The sequence below is a fragment of the Zootoca vivipara genome, chromosome 6 (assembly GCF_963506605.1).
Source record: "Zootoca vivipara chromosome 6, rZooViv1.1, whole genome shotgun sequence".
In the NCBI taxonomy this organism is placed as follows: domain Eukaryota; kingdom Metazoa; phylum Chordata; class Lepidosauria; order Squamata; family Lacertidae; genus Zootoca; species Zootoca vivipara.
This window is the reverse complement of record NC_083281.1, coordinates 12,463,380-12,478,983: the sequence shown is the minus strand read 5'-3', so window position 1 is coordinate 12,478,983 and position 15,604 is coordinate 12,463,380. Positions and strand designations below refer to the sequence as shown.

General features: G+C 45.3%; 1 protein-coding gene across 2 annotated transcripts; it reads left to right on the top strand.

Annotated features, from left to right (window-relative positions):
- The first annotated feature begins 335 nt into the window (after window positions 1–335).
- Window positions 336–12,880, top strand: LOC118087408 (procathepsin L-like). 2 transcript variants are annotated; one of them, XM_035120021.2, is made up of 8 exons: window positions 336–492; window positions 1,461–1,591; window positions 2,791–2,916; window positions 4,964–5,122; window positions 6,748–6,972; window positions 9,099–9,258; window positions 10,814–10,913; window positions 12,566–12,880. In XM_035120021.2, exons 2-8 carry the CDS (start codon window positions 1,463–1,465, stop codon window positions 12,657–12,659), a joined length of 993 nt encoding a protein of 330 aa, XP_034975912.2. In that variant the 5' UTR covers window positions 336–492; window positions 1,461–1,462; the 3' UTR covers window positions 12,660–12,880. The 2 variants fall into 2 exon arrangements, with proteins under 2 accessions (XP_034975912.2, XP_034975913.2); XM_035120022.2 differs by having other exon boundaries at window positions 430–492; window positions 1,445–1,591.
- Window positions 12,881–15,604: the final 2,724 nt, after the last annotated feature.

Below are 15,604 nucleotides of genomic sequence, written 5' to 3'. Positions count from 1 at the left end.
AGCAGAGGCTTGACAGCCATATGTCAAGAATGCTTTGATGGTGTTTCCTGCTTGGTAGGGGGTTGGACTGGATGGCCCTTGTGGTCTCTTCCAACTCTATGATTCTATGTGTATATGAAACCAAACAAAAATATTGGATACAGGAAAAAGCGGTGCCTGTCTTCCTTTGGACATTGTGGTTTCTGAAACTGCAGCAAGGTTCCCTAAATTTGTGACGAGGTGAGGTTTTTGAAAGCTGAGTCTGGAACGCCCACGTGTGGCTTTTCCCACCGAATTGATCAGAAGGAAGGTATCACACATTTGACCATGAAATGTCGCTCTTGCTCAGTTAAGTTCTGACAAATTGATTCCAGGAACTTAAGGGGGGGGGAGGAAATTAGATACACACACTCTTTATAAAAAGGGGACTGGAACTTATTCTGCCCAAACAGACGAAGTGGACAGACATCCAAGATCCTTTTTCTCTGAATATTTCCACTTGTTGGGGGAAAGGTAAGGTTTGTTGGAAGCCAGATTGGAGATTATTTATAAAGAGTAGACAGGGCATGTTCATAGAGATTTAAATTAAAATGATTTTCCCGCACCTCAAAACACCATTGCTGTGAATGTTCATGCTGGATATTATCTGCATTCGGCAAATGTTTGATATTCAGAAACAGCATTTAATAATAATAATAATAATAATAATAATAATAATAATAATAATAATATATTTTTTTATTTATACCCCGCCCATCTGGCTGGATTGCCCCAGCTACTCTGGGCAGCTCCCAAGAGAAAGTTAAAAAATGATAAAACATCAAACATTTCCCTAAACTTCATCTAACAAATTCCATGAGTCACTAAGGATGATCAAACCTGAAAATTTCAGTTCCTCTCAGTTCCTCTCACTTACTGTGTATTTCCCTAGTCTTGTATACAGTTCTCCACATCACTTTGCAATTTTTTTTAATCCTCTTGAAAATTTATCATTTTAGTGCACATTCTTGCAGAGCAATTTCGCTATTTTCCTCCAGTGCACACATTTTTTAATGCAGACTTTATGCATTTCACATTACTTGGCTGCAGAATTGCATTCCATCCAACACAGCTAGGTTTCAGTTGCCCAGGAAGACACATTTTGTGGTCCTTTGAGAGCGGTGAAATAACTGAGAAAGCGCAACTGGTGTTGGAAGGGACCCAAGGGTCATCTAGTCCAACCCCCTTGCAATGTAGGAATCTCAGCTAAATCATCCAGGATAGATGGCCACCTAATCTCTGCCCCCATCACCACCATCACACATAGAGATTAATGCGAAAATGGAATGAAATTAACACGTATTTTAGAAAAATATGTACTAAATGTCTGTGTTTAGCAGGTGTATATATTTGGGGATATGTGTGCATTTTAAAACTTTTTTAAAGAGAAAATATTCGCTTGAGAGAAATTATCTTAGAGGTTTAGGTTGTCTCCTGTGCAGATATGCAGCTGATCTATTTGGTGGCATTGACCGGCCTGGTCTTGCTGAGGACGCTCACCATGGCCAGGGACCCATCTCTGGATGAAGCCTGGAGAGACTGGAAGAGGACCCATAATAAAATATACCGTGAGGTGAGTTTGCTCCAACCTAACTAGGATGAACACCATGCTTGTGTCTCAAAAATCCTTGCACTTTGAACCAAGTACTCCTGAGCATGGGCAGTGTGTAAAGGATTCAGCCTCTGTCCAGCAATAGCCAGCAAACACATAGGCAGGGCATGAAAACAATCCCTCTGCCTTCTAACTCCAAGAAAATTGCATGTGCGACAATGCACATTCCTCTTCGACTGGTAAGAAATCGGTGCGTCTTGGTGCAGCCAAATTCTGATCTGGAACCATTTCCCTGCAACTGGCAGGCCCTCCAAGTGTCCTTATTTTCCAGGGACAATCCTGCATTTACAGAAGCCATCCTGGTTTCTGATTTGATCCAGGAATGTCCCACTTTTCTTTAGAACGTCCTTATTTTAACCAGAGAAATGTTGTAGAGCAGGCACGTCCAACAGGTAGATCGTGATCTACTGGTAGATCACTGGACATCTGTGGTAGATCACTGGCTCCCCCAAAGAAGCTCAACAAATTTGGCTCCCCTAGAAAAAGCCCAACATTTTTGCCCTGCACGCCAAAAAGCATGGCTTTCCCCCTCCCTAGAAAAAGCTCGATAACTTTGACCTGAACCCCCCAAAATGGAGTAGATCACTGCCAGCTTTTAACTCTGTGAGTAGATCGCAGTCTATTGGGAGTTGGCCACCCCTCCTGTTGTAGAGTATGGAATAAGGTAAAGGGACCCCTGACCATTAGGTCCAGTCGTGACCGACTCTGGGGTTGCGTGCTCATCTCGCATTATTGGCCGAGGGAGCCGGCGTATAGCTTCCAGGTCATGTGGCCAGGATGACAAAGCCGCTTCTGGCAAGCCAGAGCAGCACATGGAAACGCCGTTTACCTTCCCGCTGTAGCGGTTCCTATTTATCTACTTGCACTTTGACGTGCTTTCGAACTGCTAGGTTGGCAGGAGCTGGGACCGAGCAACGGGAGCTCACCCCGTCACAGGGATTCGAACCGCCGACCTTCTGATCGGCAAGCCCTAGGCTCAGTGGTTTAACCACAGCGCCACCTGGTTCCCATTAGAGTATGGAATAGGACGTGCCTATTTTCATTGGGAAAATGTCAGAGTATGAGCTAAGCTCTTCTGGCCTCAAGGCCTTCTAATTTTTTGAGGCGAGAATGATCTTGGGTTCTGTCCGTTCGTTCTTAACAAAGAGGCTTCCCTGCAGAGGAATGCAGAAGACTTCCGGAGAACCGTCTGGGAGGACAATCTCCATACGATCAAAGAACATAACCGCGAAGCTGCCGAGGGGAAATACACCTTTCAGATGGCGTTGAACCAGTTCAGCGATTTGGTAAGCAAACTCTGAGTCTGGCTTGTGTCGTGGATTTTGCGGCTAGTCAATTCTCTCTCAGCCCAACAGGCAAGCTTATAATTCTGCTCACTCCTTTCCTGGTAGCTCCTACGCTGAGGTCCAAGACTAGGCATTTTGGAGAGTGGGACAAATAACATGAAAAACACCCCTAAACCGAGTTACAGGTAGGTAGCCGTGTTGGTCTGAGTCGAAGCAAAATAAAAAAATTCCTTCAGTAGCACCTTAAAGACCAACTAAGTTTATATTTTGGTATGAGCTTTCGTGTGCATGCACACTTCTTCAGATACACTAGAAACAGAAGTGTCAGACCCTATATATATACAGAGGGTGGGGGGGTGGGAATGGGAGATGGGCTGATGGGAGTGGTAAACCTGTAGATGGGTGTTAATGGCTGCTGATGGCTGCAATTAGTCCTGGGCTGAGGTGCTAAAGAAAGCTTGATCATGCATAATGAGATAAGAATCCGATATCTCTATTCATCCCAGGTGCTTCCATGGTTTTAAGCTTGGTAATGATTTCCAATTCAGCAACCAGTAGGAGAACACTTCAATCTCCCAGGACATTCTATACAAGATCTCAAAGCAGCTGTTTTATTACAGAGAAATTTCAGGAACAGACTGGAAAGGGAAGTTGCTGAATTGGAAATCATTACCAAGCTTAAAACCATGGAAGCACCTGGGATGAATAGAGATATCGGATTCTTATCTCATTATGCATGATCAAGCTTTCTTTAGCACCTCAGCCCAGGACTAATTGCAGCCATCAGCAGCCATTAACACCCATCTACAGGTTTACCACTCCCATCAGCCCATCTCCCATTCCCACCCACCCCCACCACCCTCTGTATATATATAGGGTCTGACACTTCTGTTTCTAGTGTATCTGAAGAAGTGTGCATGCACACGAAAGCTCATACCAAAATATAAACTTAGTTGGTCTTTAAGGTGCTACTGAAGGAATTTTTTATTTTACCCCTAAACCGAATTTGTATTTTATAACATAAGACATTAACAACAGTTACAATGAAAATCATGTACGGTTCCAGGTTTGGGTAAGACTCCACTAGTTGTTGTTGTTGTTGTTATTATTATTATTTAAATAAATTGTTTTATTATGCTAGTCAAAGGCCATGACAAATTGAAAACTAGAACACAAAACAGAAAAATAAAGCACATGTTACATACTACAGTGGTCCCTTGACTTACGAATGACTCGACATCCGTGTTTTCTGCTGCTCCAGAGAAGCGGACACGGAGCAATGGATTCAAACTTCAAGAAAGAAGATTCCACCTAAACATTAGGAAGAACTTCCTGACAGTAAGAGCTGTTCGGCAGTGGAATTTGCTGCCAAGGAGTGTGGTGGAGTCTCCTTCTTTGGAGGTCTTTAAGCAGAGGCTTGACAGGCATCTGTCAAGAATGCTTTGATGGTGTTTCCTGCTTGGCAGGGGATTGGACTGGATGGCCCTTGTGGTCTCTTCCAACTATGATTCTAGGTTTCGACTTACGAACGGGACAAATGGCCGCACGCTTACAAATTTTTCTACATCCGAACAGAAACTGTTGGCGGCTTTTAATACGGTTTCCTCGACTTACGAATTTTTCCGAATATTTTTTTTCCTATGGGAAGCCGCGTTTTGACTTACGAGTTTTTTGACCTACGAATGTGCATTCGGAACGGATTAAGTTCGTAAGTCGAGGGACCACTGTACTAGGGCTGTCTAGGCTTAAGCGAGATGAAAACACATAACTAGGAGATTCTGTGCTGCATATAATAGTCCCTGTTTAGATCTCTGTGTCACCTTTGCAGTTCCTAGTGAATATTCAGGGATTATTTTTAGGGAGTCTAAACTGGCTGTTGACGCTGGAGTTGCAACAGACAGCCTGGGAGGTCGGGGCAGCCCATCCCATTTCACCGCCTGAAGCGAAAATGGAAAGGGGCCTCCCTGCTCCTCCGAAGCCTTGCTTACTAGGGTTGCACAGCTACTTCTGGCGAGATTGACATGGACGACTGTCCTCTACTCCCCAGACAAAAGAAGAATTTAAGGAGAAGCTGAATGGGCTCCGCCCTGACCTACCCAGACAGCGTGGTGGCGGTGCAATCTTGTACGAAAAATCTGGCACTTTGGCGCTTCCCGAATCCGTGGACTGGCGTAACACAGGTTGTGTCACCCCGGTGAAAGATCAGGTGAGTAGAACACTGCGTGGGAAGCCTTGAAGGACCGAGCCAGGGACTCAAGGTTTGTTGATGAGAATCCCTCAGGTGGGGGTAGGGATGTCAGAAGGCTCCCCCCGATCCGGATCAAAAGGGACCCTGAGGGTCTAGTCCAGTGATGGGCAACCTTTTGAGCTTGGTGTGTCAAAATTCGCCAAAAAAAGAGAGCATAACTCGGGTGGTGTTTCACTTCGAGAAAAAAACACCATAATTTCGTGATATTTATAGTTTAAATAACAAAAATGTATAATTGTAATATATAACTGTATTTAATAAACCAAGGACTAATTATTTAACCTTACCTAACCAAAAAGCCCTTATTTATCACAAAGTGCCCAGAGTTGTTGAGCTTTTTGGGGGGAGCTGCTGACCAAACTTTGGAGGTTTTTTTGGGGGGTGCAAAAGTTGCTTTGCTTTTTTAGGGGGGGGGATGCCCAAAAGTTGCTGCGCTTTTTTGGGGGGGGGAAGAGAACAGAAATAAATGACAAATAATACCTTCGCTGGAACTAACACACAGCACCGACATAGTCTGCCAAAGCGCCAAAAAACCCAGCACAGAACGGGTTAAAAAACGAACGCTGTTACACCCAATCATCGTCTGCCAAAGCGCCAGGAAAAACAGCACAGAAAGGGTTAAAAAAACGATCTCTGGCTACCAGCAACAACAACAACAAAGGATCCAGGTTTTAACAGCGGAGACAAGCTGTAGTGTGAGGAGGAGCAGGAGAACAAATGGGGGGGGGGACAACAACAGCGTGAATGGGCCGATGGGGCGCGTGCCAGCAATGATGGCTCTGCATGTCATAGGTTTGCCATCACTCGTCTAGTCCAACCCCCCTTGCAAAGGAGGCTTAGTTTGGTCAAAATCTACACTTCCAGAGTCAACGTTAAATACATTCCTTCCGATAAATCAGGGGTGGCCAACTCCCAAGAGACTGCGATCTACTCCTCACAGAGTTAAAAACTGACAGTGATCTACCCCTTTTTGGGGGTTCAGGTCAAAGTTGTTGAGCTTTTTTTTTAGGAAGGAAGAAGGTCCATTTGGGGGAGGTTCGGGTCAAAGTTGTTGAGTTTTTTCAGGGGGGAGGTAAAATGTTAAGATTTTTTTAGGGGAGTCACAGTTGTTCAGCTTCTTTGGGGGGGAGCCAGTGATCTACCGCAGACGTTCAGTGATCTACTAGTAGATCACGATCTACCTGTTGGACATGCCTGCGATAAATGAACCACCATAGTCACTAGAGGGCCATGAAAACTTGTGTCCTGGGCTTTTTAGACTCATCTACCCATGTACTATCTGAAAACAAAAGCGCTCATTGGTTGCCAGATGTAAAATTATCCAAGGGGCACATTGGTTTCCAGATGTGATTTTTTCCCAGCTCTCTTACCCCACTAATCTGCTCGGCTGCTGAGTTAAATGGGGAATCCCAGCATCTGTCAGATTCCTGCCCCAGCTTCATTCATTTTTCCACTTTCTTAGCCGAAGGCCCAGGAGTATAGATGAAGAGCAAATTGCCCGAGGTGAGTCTGCTGCAGAGAGTGTGGAGCAGACCCTGACCCACCTCTGAGCACCAAATCAAACTGTTTCCCCCCTTCCACAGGGCAGTTGTGGCTCGTGTTGGGCGTTTGCTGCTGCCGGAGCCCTGGAAAGTTTCCATTGCATTAAGACAAGGAGCCTGATCCCGCTGAGTGAACAAAACCTGGTGGACTGTGCTTGGCAACAGGGGAACTATGGCTGCAATGGAGGGTGGCCGAGTCGGGCCTTCCAGTACGTCCTGGAGAATAAAGGGCTCAATTCAGAACGCGTCTACCCCTACACGGGACAGGTAGCATTTGAACATGACATGCAATTTTGCAACCACGCGGCATACGCACAGGGAAGTCCCATTTCTTTTTACCACCCGAGGCAAAATGGGAAGTGTTTGCAGCCAGAACTCACCAGAAATGTCTCCCTTGTTCTCTTATACAGTCGTACCTCGGGTTACGAACACGATCCGTTCCGGGACGCAGTTCGTAACCCGAAATGGTCGTAACCCAAAGCGCCATTTTGCGCATGCGCAAAGTGCAATTTCTGCGATTTTCACGCATGCCCAGAACGCGCGCACAGTGAAAATGCTTCCAGGTTTGCGGAGTTCGTAACCCAAGGTGTTTGTAACCCGAGGTACGACTGTAACCTGAGCATGGAAACTACAACAAATCCAGAATGCGGCAGCTAGACTGGTGACTGGGAGCGGCCGCTGAGACCACATAACACTGGTCTTGAAAGATCTACATTGGCTCCCAGTACGTTTCCGAGCACAATTCAAAGTGTTGGTGCTGACCTTTAAAGCCCTAAATGGCCTCGGTCCAGTATTCCTGAAGGAGCATCTCCACCCCCATCGTTCTGCCCGGACACTGAGGTCCAGCACCGAGGGCCTTCTGGCGGTTCCCTCGTTGCGAGAAGCCAAGTTGCAGGGAACTAGGCAGAGGGCCTTCTCGGTGGTGGCGCCTGCCCTGTGGAACACCCTCCCATCAGATGTCAAAGAGGAAAACAACTACCAAACTTTTAGAAGACATCTGAAGGCAGCCCTGTTTAGGGAGGCTTTTAATGTTTAATCCATTACTGTATTTTATTTTTCTGTTGGAAGCTGCACAGAGTGGCTGGGGAAACCCGGCCAGATGGGCGGGGTATAAATAATATATTATTATTATTATTATTATTATTATTATTATTATTATTATTATTATTATTATTATTATTATTATTATGGTCATGGCCCACCTGTGAGTTCTGGCAAATTTGGACTGAAAAAAGCCAAGCCCTGCAGCTAACCACTTCTCGCCTTTGTCTGTGAGGTGAGGGACACCAGCTCTAGTGTGCTTTTGCCCTTATAATTATTCATCAAAATATATATTTCTATCCTCCCTCAATATTTAGTCCATAAGACGTTGAATTCCTCTGGACAATGGGAAGGAGAGAAAGAAACATTTAGCGATGGGCAGGTGCCAAATTTTGGCTCACATCTGTCAATTGCTTGCCACCTGCAGAGCCTGATGGTGGCTTTACCACATCCCAAAGAATAATAATAATAATAATAATAATAATAATAATAATAATAATAATTAATATTTCAATACCGGTAATTTCATTATTGGTACCAAACATTAAAAACCATTATAGTAACTAAAGAGGCGATAGCCCCACTTGAACAGATTTGCTTCCCCAACCAATGACACACGATGGTGCAGTTTGTTGGGATGAGGAATAAGAATAAGAAAGCTTAATCACAACCTCATTTTCATCTGTATCACATTTAAATGTGTCATGCATTGTACTGTTATTAAATGGAAATACTGTGTTATTCTGTGAACCACCCTGAGATCTGGGTGGTATGCAAAAAAAATCAACAAACCAATAAATAATTGTTGGTTTCATGAAAAAAGAATTGTTTCTGCCCTCCCATATACAGAAAACCAAAATATTGGTTACCATTATTTCTGTTACTATAGATCTTATATGGCTGTTTCTTTGTATATATTTCCATTTTTTAGTATATGGATGTTTTAAGATGGTCTATATCTGTAATGCCCAATAAAGGTTTGGAGAAAGAAAGGTTCTGAAATATACTCGGAGTCGAGAGTGAATTTCAGGCTCTTTATTCAGCTCGTAGTCATCAAGGAGAAGAAGAGAAGAAGAATGCCCTTTCCCCAAAACCATCTGCTTATATACATTATTTACACAATGGGCCTTGCGTGATTGGCTACTTCAGGGCTACACCTGTGGGCCAATCAGTTTGTGGATTGACTTCTGCCAGCCGCCTGATTGGCTGCTCCTGCAGGCCAATCAGGTTGCGGATTCACTTCCACCTGGAGTTGGATTGGGTGGCTCCTGCGGACCAATCAGACTGCTGATTCTGGATCCTATTGTTCTATGATTCAGCTCAGTACATAACAGGTTCCCATTACTTTGCAGGATGGAGACTGTAATTTTCAAAACTCAGACCGAGCGGTCAGGATCCAAGGGTGGGTCGATCTCCCTGAAGATGATGAGGGTGCCCTGGAAGAAGCTGTGGCCCTTATTGAGCCAGTTGCTGTTGCGGTGGATGCTTACTACTTCCAGCTTTATAGTTCAGGTAAGGTGTTGAACAGCAGAGGCTGCAACACTGTGTGTTGCAGGAATGAGCCCAGTCTCTGGGTGACGTTCAATGCACAGCAATCACCAATACTGTATAGGGAATGTGGAGGAGGGGTTTTTTATGATTGATCATAAGAATATAAAAAGAGCCTGCTGGATCAGGCCCATATAAGTCATAGAATCATAGAGTTGGAAGGGACCACAAGGGCCATCCAGTCCAACCCCCTGCCGAGCAGGAAACACCACCAAAGCATTCTTGACATATGCCTGTCAAGCCTCTGCTTAAAGACCTCCAAAGAAGGAGACTCCACCACACTCCTTGGTAGCAAATTCCACTGCCGAACAGCTCTTACTGTCAGGAAGTTCTTCCTAATGTTTAGGTGGAATCTTCTTTCTTGTAGTTTGAATCCATTGCTCCGTGTCCGCTTCTCTGGAGCAGCAGAAAACAATCTTTCTCCCTCTTCTATATGACATCCTTTAATATATTTGAACATGGCTATCATATCACCCCTCAACCTTCTCTTCTCCAGGTTAAGCATCCTGTTCTCACAGTGGTGAAACAGATTCCCACAGTGGCATAGCATGTGTTGCCAGTGCCCAGGGCAAGGCAAGGATTGCGCTCACTAACCTCATTGCAGGTACAGTCATACCTCGGTTTAAGTATGCCTAGGTTTGAGTATTTTCAGTTTAAGTACTATGCGGACCTGTCTGGAATGGATTAATCCACTTTCCATTACTTTCAATGGGAAAGTTCGCTTCAGGTTAAGTACGGACTTCTGGAACCAATTACACTCATTCCTCGGGTTAAGTACATTTCAGGTTGAGTACTCCGTGGACCCGTCGGGCACCGATTAATCCACTTTCTATTACTTTCAATGGGAAAGTTCAGGTTAAGTATGCTTCAGTTTAAGTACTCCGCGGACCCGTCTGGAACGGATTCATCCACTTTCCATTACTTTCAATGGGGAAGTTCGCTTCAGGTTAAGTATGCTTCAGGTTAAGTACAGACTTCCGGAACCAATTGTGTTTGTAAACCGAGGTACCACTGTATCGCATGGGAGGCAACAGGTGGGACTTCACCTGCTGTACCCCTGCGGTAGCTGCTCCTAATGGAGGCCACCTGCCGGCTGCTGCGTTCTCCCTCTCAGCTGGGTGAGCTCTCGGCAGGAGAGCCTGGCACTCCTGGGTGGGCTTGGCAGCGTCCCAGCAGCACTTGAGCCGCTGCTTCAATGTGCCTAAGAGGATGGCGTTGGAGAGTGAATCCTAAATTTCCTGCCAAATCCCTTAGCTTTTCCTTGAAGGAAGTGAGGAAGGGCAGCAGCCCAGAAAGCAACATGCAACTAAGTCCTACTCAGAGCAGACCAAATGGAAATAAATAGGCTTAAGTTGGTTGTGTCCCTTAATTCAATGGGACAAATGCTGGGTAGAGCCCAGAATGTGAGTTGCCTTTTCCAGAGATGACCCAGGAATGTCCTCCATATTCTCCATATTCCATATTCTTTTTCATTCTCACCTTGTCTCCCTCCACCTTCCCCATCTCCTCCTTTATCCAGGAATCTTTGACTACCCCTGCGGGACCAACTTGAACCATGCCGTGCTGGCCGTTGGGTATGGTGTTGAGAATGGAATTCCTTATTGGATCATAAAGAACAGGTAATGTGGGGAGCCCAGGAGACAGAAAAGGTAGCCTCATCCTCTGACCTTCAGTGTCTGGGCTTTCAACATCATGATATATCACCAGCTAAAGGGACACGGGTGGCGCTGTGGGCTAAACCACTGAGCCTAGGGCTTGCCGATCAGAAGGTCGGCGGTTCGAATCCCCGCGACGGGGTGAGCTCCCATTGCTCAGTCCCAGCTCCTGCCAACCTAGCAGTTCAAAAGCACGTCAAAGTGCAAGTAGATAAATAGGTACCGCTACAGCGGGAAGGCAAACGGCGTTTCCGTGCGCTGCTCTGGTTCGCCAGAAGCGGCTTTGTCATGCTGGCCACATGACCTGGAAGCTATATGCCGGCTCCCTCGGCCAATAATGCGAGATGAGCGCCGCAACCCCAGAGTCGGTCCCGACTGGACCTAATGGTCAGGGGTCCCTTTACATTTAAACATTGTGATATACTGATAGATGACAATGTCTGAAGTCAGGATGGAGCCCTGGAGAGGCACTGGGTGGCTTCATGGTTTTCCCAGCATCGTGATTTTTGCATAGCACACACACCTCACGATTCGTGATATACCGCCAGGTCAAAAACTATGAAACTGATATCACAATATGGACTTCAAATTGGGTTTGGACGATACATCAATATATCACTCAGCCCTACCTAGCACCTAGTAAAAGGAATCCTTTTTTGTGCTCCTGTTGCCTCCCCAGAATTTCAGGGGTCACAGGACAAGATCCCACTTCTCAGTGCCCTGCAGATCTGTTGTCAGGCCTCAGGTCTAGATAATACAAGCTGGGGATTTGGACAGATAAGATTGAATAGCGATAAGAAACAAGAATTAAAAGATGCATTGGTGATATTTCTGTGGTGGGGACTAAACCTACCCTCAGCCTCAAGTGCCCCTTATAGGTCCCCCATAATGCAACACATGGTCCATTGCAATGCCATGGAGTTTTAATTATGAATTAAAGCAGGCATCCCCAAACTTCGGCCCTCCAGATGTTTTGGACTACAATTCCCATCTTCCCCGACCACTGGTCCTGTTAGCTAGACACCATGGGAATTGTAGGCCAAAACATCTGGAGGGCCGCAGTTTGGGGGTGTCTGAATTAAAGGGTCACCTGTCCTTGAATATAACCCAAGCTTCCAAATACCAATGCCATCTTCCTAGATCCACTTTGGTCAAATTGCCCCCTGACCTTGAATCCACCAACGTTTTATTCACTGGATAACCCTCAACTGTTATGGTGCAAGAAATTGGATTCAGTTTGCCTTTGAAGGCAAACTGACCCAATCTGCATTTTCTGAAACAATACAGAAACCACACCCATCCTTCGAAATTTATCCGAATTCGGATTTTGCACTGCTTTTCTCCCGTCAAGAGATGAAGTATAGAACGTCAAAATGCGTATTACTGAAAATAACAGAAATCCATTATTTTCGGAGACGTTGCTTTGCAAAAATGTGTTTATTAAGGAAAATTCACAGGACAACATGCTTCTGAGTTTTCATGTGGAACTAAGAGGTCTGAAATTGACAGATCCATGCACCCACAGTCTGACTCCACTTAGATTCACCAGACTCTCCTGCCATTTCCTGTTGAAGCATTTTAGAGAGACCCTCTCCTCCTCTCTCTTGCTTCCCTAGCTGGGGACCTTACTGGGGTGAGAACGGCTACATGCGGATGCGAAGAGGCGTCAATATGTGTGGTGTCGCACGTGTGGCCAGCTACCCCGTGTGACCAGCTAAGGCTCCACAACCCCTCCTTCTGGAATCTTCTGGAATCTTCTGGAATCTTCTGGAATCTTCTGGAATCTTCTGGAATCTTCCAAACTTCAGAGCAACGAATCATCAGGACGCTTCACCTCTTTTTTCCTTAGCTACCAAATGAAGCACTTAGAAATCAAATAATATAGGGCGCCATCTCGACTTTCAGATCATTAATAAATACTTAAGCATGCACTTGGCTGTTTTGTGTGAGTTCTTGTCAGAGGCGTAGCAAGCCCAGGTGGTACCCGGTGCTGAATTTTTTTTTTGTAACACCCCACCCCCCCACGGCTCTGGCTCTGGCAAAAAGTGAAAAACATGAATTGCAAAAAAAAACCTAGAGCTTACAGAACAAAGCCGACTTCAGAGATGAAATCAGCATTGAAAGAACAAAAAAGAACAGTTGAAAAATCTCATGCAACAGGGGGGGGGAAGTTCCCCAGTGGGGGGGTGCCGAGTGTCACCCCCCCTCCAGGGTGGCACCCGGGGAGACACGCCCCCATTGCCCCCCCCTTGCTACACCACTGGTTCTTGCATAAATCCAGCACATTCTGTGTTTTCTGAAGATTGCATTTAGTTTGGATTTGGGTAAAGATCACAGCCAAAGCACTTTTGATGCAAATTTAAAGCCCATGGCTTCATCCAGAGAATTCTGGTTTGTTGAGGGTTTGGGGAATTGCAGCTCTTTGGGTTTGGGGGGGGAGGAATCCATAGTTCCCAAGATTCATTGGGAGAAGCGGCATGTTTTAAATGTGCTTTAAATGGTGCAGATGTCACCAAGCACACCATTTCAAATCCCCGCTCTGCCAGTATTTGTATTGCATTTGCATTGCGAGTGTATTTCACAAAGAATAAATGTCATTGGGGAAAGGAGTTGGTTGGACATTGTGTTAGTTGACTCTTTGGCTGAGAACGAGGCAGTGTGGTGACCCTGAGGAGACTCTGCCTGGAGGAGTTTGCAAGGACAAGCAAACTATGGATTAATAGCTTATGCTGGGTGATTTACAGCATATATAAAAACTTCAAACATTTTTTTAAAAATCCCGATACAGGGCCGCCTTCAGGTGTCTTTTAAAAATCAGATTGCTACTGCCCACTTCCGGGTTGGATGTGCACCGGAAATAGCTTGCGTGCATGCGCAAGCGTCATTTCCAGCGCACATCTGGGTCGGAGGAGGCCCGTGCGCATGCGCACAAGCTATTTCCGGCACTCCTCCAACCCAGAAGTGCGCTGGAAATAGTGTGTGCGCACGCGTATGGTTGCACGCTCACGTGCGCTCCTCTGCACGATCGGTGCAGCGGGCACCGGCCCGAAGCCGGGTAAGTTTGGGGACCCCTGATCTAGGGGCCTTAGTAGACCACACATTTAACATGAGTCAACAATGAGATGCAGCAGCATGAAAACCCTAATGCTATTCTAGGCTGCATCAACAGAAGTCTAGTGTCCAGATCAAGGGAAGTCATAGTCTATTCTGCCTTGGTGAGACCACACCTGGAATGCTGTTTCCAATTTTGGGCACCACAATTGAGGAAGGATGCTGACAAGCTGGAAGGTGTGCAGAGGAGGGAGACCAAGATGATCAAGGATCTGGAAACCAGGCCTTATGAGGAACGGTTGAAGGAGCTGCATCTGTTTAGCCTGTAAAAGAGGAGACTGAGAGAAAATATGATAGACATCTTCCTATAATAAATGAAACTTCTGCAACTCAGGCCCTTAATGAGGTTGTGAGGGGTTTTTTTTGGGGGGGGGGAGTCAGCCTGGATGATGCCTTGGTCTCTTCCGATTCATTATTATGTACCACCCTAGATGACCTTCCTGGTCTCTTCCAACTCTGAATCTGTGAAAGGAAAATCTAAATCAGGCACCCCCAAACTGTGGCCCTCCAGATGTTTTGGCCTACAACTCCCATGATCCCTAGCTAACAGGACCAGTGGTTGGGGAAGATGGGAATTGTAGTCCAAAAGATCTGGAGGGCCGAAGTTTGGGGATGCCTGTTCTAAATGGAAGAACTATCTGATGGCAAGAGCTGTTCGACTATGGAACAGACTCTCCAAGAACAGAGTCCAGCTCGTTCTAAGCAGTGGTTGGGTGGCCATCTGCAAAGGATTCCTTAGCTGTGATTCCTACATTGCAGAGGGTTGAACTAGATGACCTTCAGGATTGCTTCTACCTCTGTAAGTCTGTGATTCCAGGAAGTGGTGCAATTTTTGTAGCTTGGTATAAAGGTTGGTCATTTATCAACAACTCATGCATCCGCAATTCTAAGCAGGTGTTGTCTACAGACTTCCATAAGGGTGAGAAACTTTTAAGTCCGAATTTCTTAGGAAGCCGCAAAATTGACCTGCATCATGGCGCTTCTAGCAGAGGGAATTTGCAGAAATAAGCTCTATTACAGGTCAACATGTGGAATGGACCCCAAGTTTATGACTGTTGACTATTTTTAAAGAAGGGCAATCTGACCAAAGTTATAAAGAACCAATTACTTTTCTTTTAGTAGTGGCATGCTAACTAGTGACACAGAATTGAAAGATTGGAAAAATCTGTGTATCTCTCGTTGGAAGCAGAATGTATGGTCTGTTGCTGCATCGGAAAAATCAACAAATATATTGCATACATTTTCCTGAATTATGGCATCCTTTATAAAATACTTCACTCATAATCTTGAACAATGGCAACTACTGAAACCACAGATTTGACTTTTACAAACTTAACTAGATTGATCTGGAGGGGGAAAAGAGTTGGCATTTTGTTTTTGTATTTTTTTCTATTTTTTGTAATTGTTCTATACAGTGTATTGGAAATTAATAACACTATATTAAAAAACAAAAACATGGTTTTTTGTTTCCGGCCTGTTCTTCCAGCAACCTGAATTGTGCAAGCAGGCAGACCAGAGTGTGTGTGCATGAACAAAAGGAAGTT

Bases quoted from the DNA above. Each gene is read 5' to 3' on its own strand.
- LOC118087408 (XM_035120021.2), top strand. From the start codon at position 1,463: ATGCAGCTGATCTATTTGGTGGCATTGACCGGCCTGGTCTTGCTGAGG. The intron at 1,592-2,790 runs GTGAGTTTGCTC...GCTTCCCTGCAG, and splicing joins ATAATAAAATATACCGTGAG to AGGAATGCAGAAGACTTCCG. The intron at 10,914-12,565 runs GTAATGTGGGGA...TTGCTTCCCTAG, and splicing joins TATTGGATCATAAAGAACAG to CTGGGGACCTTACTGGGGTG.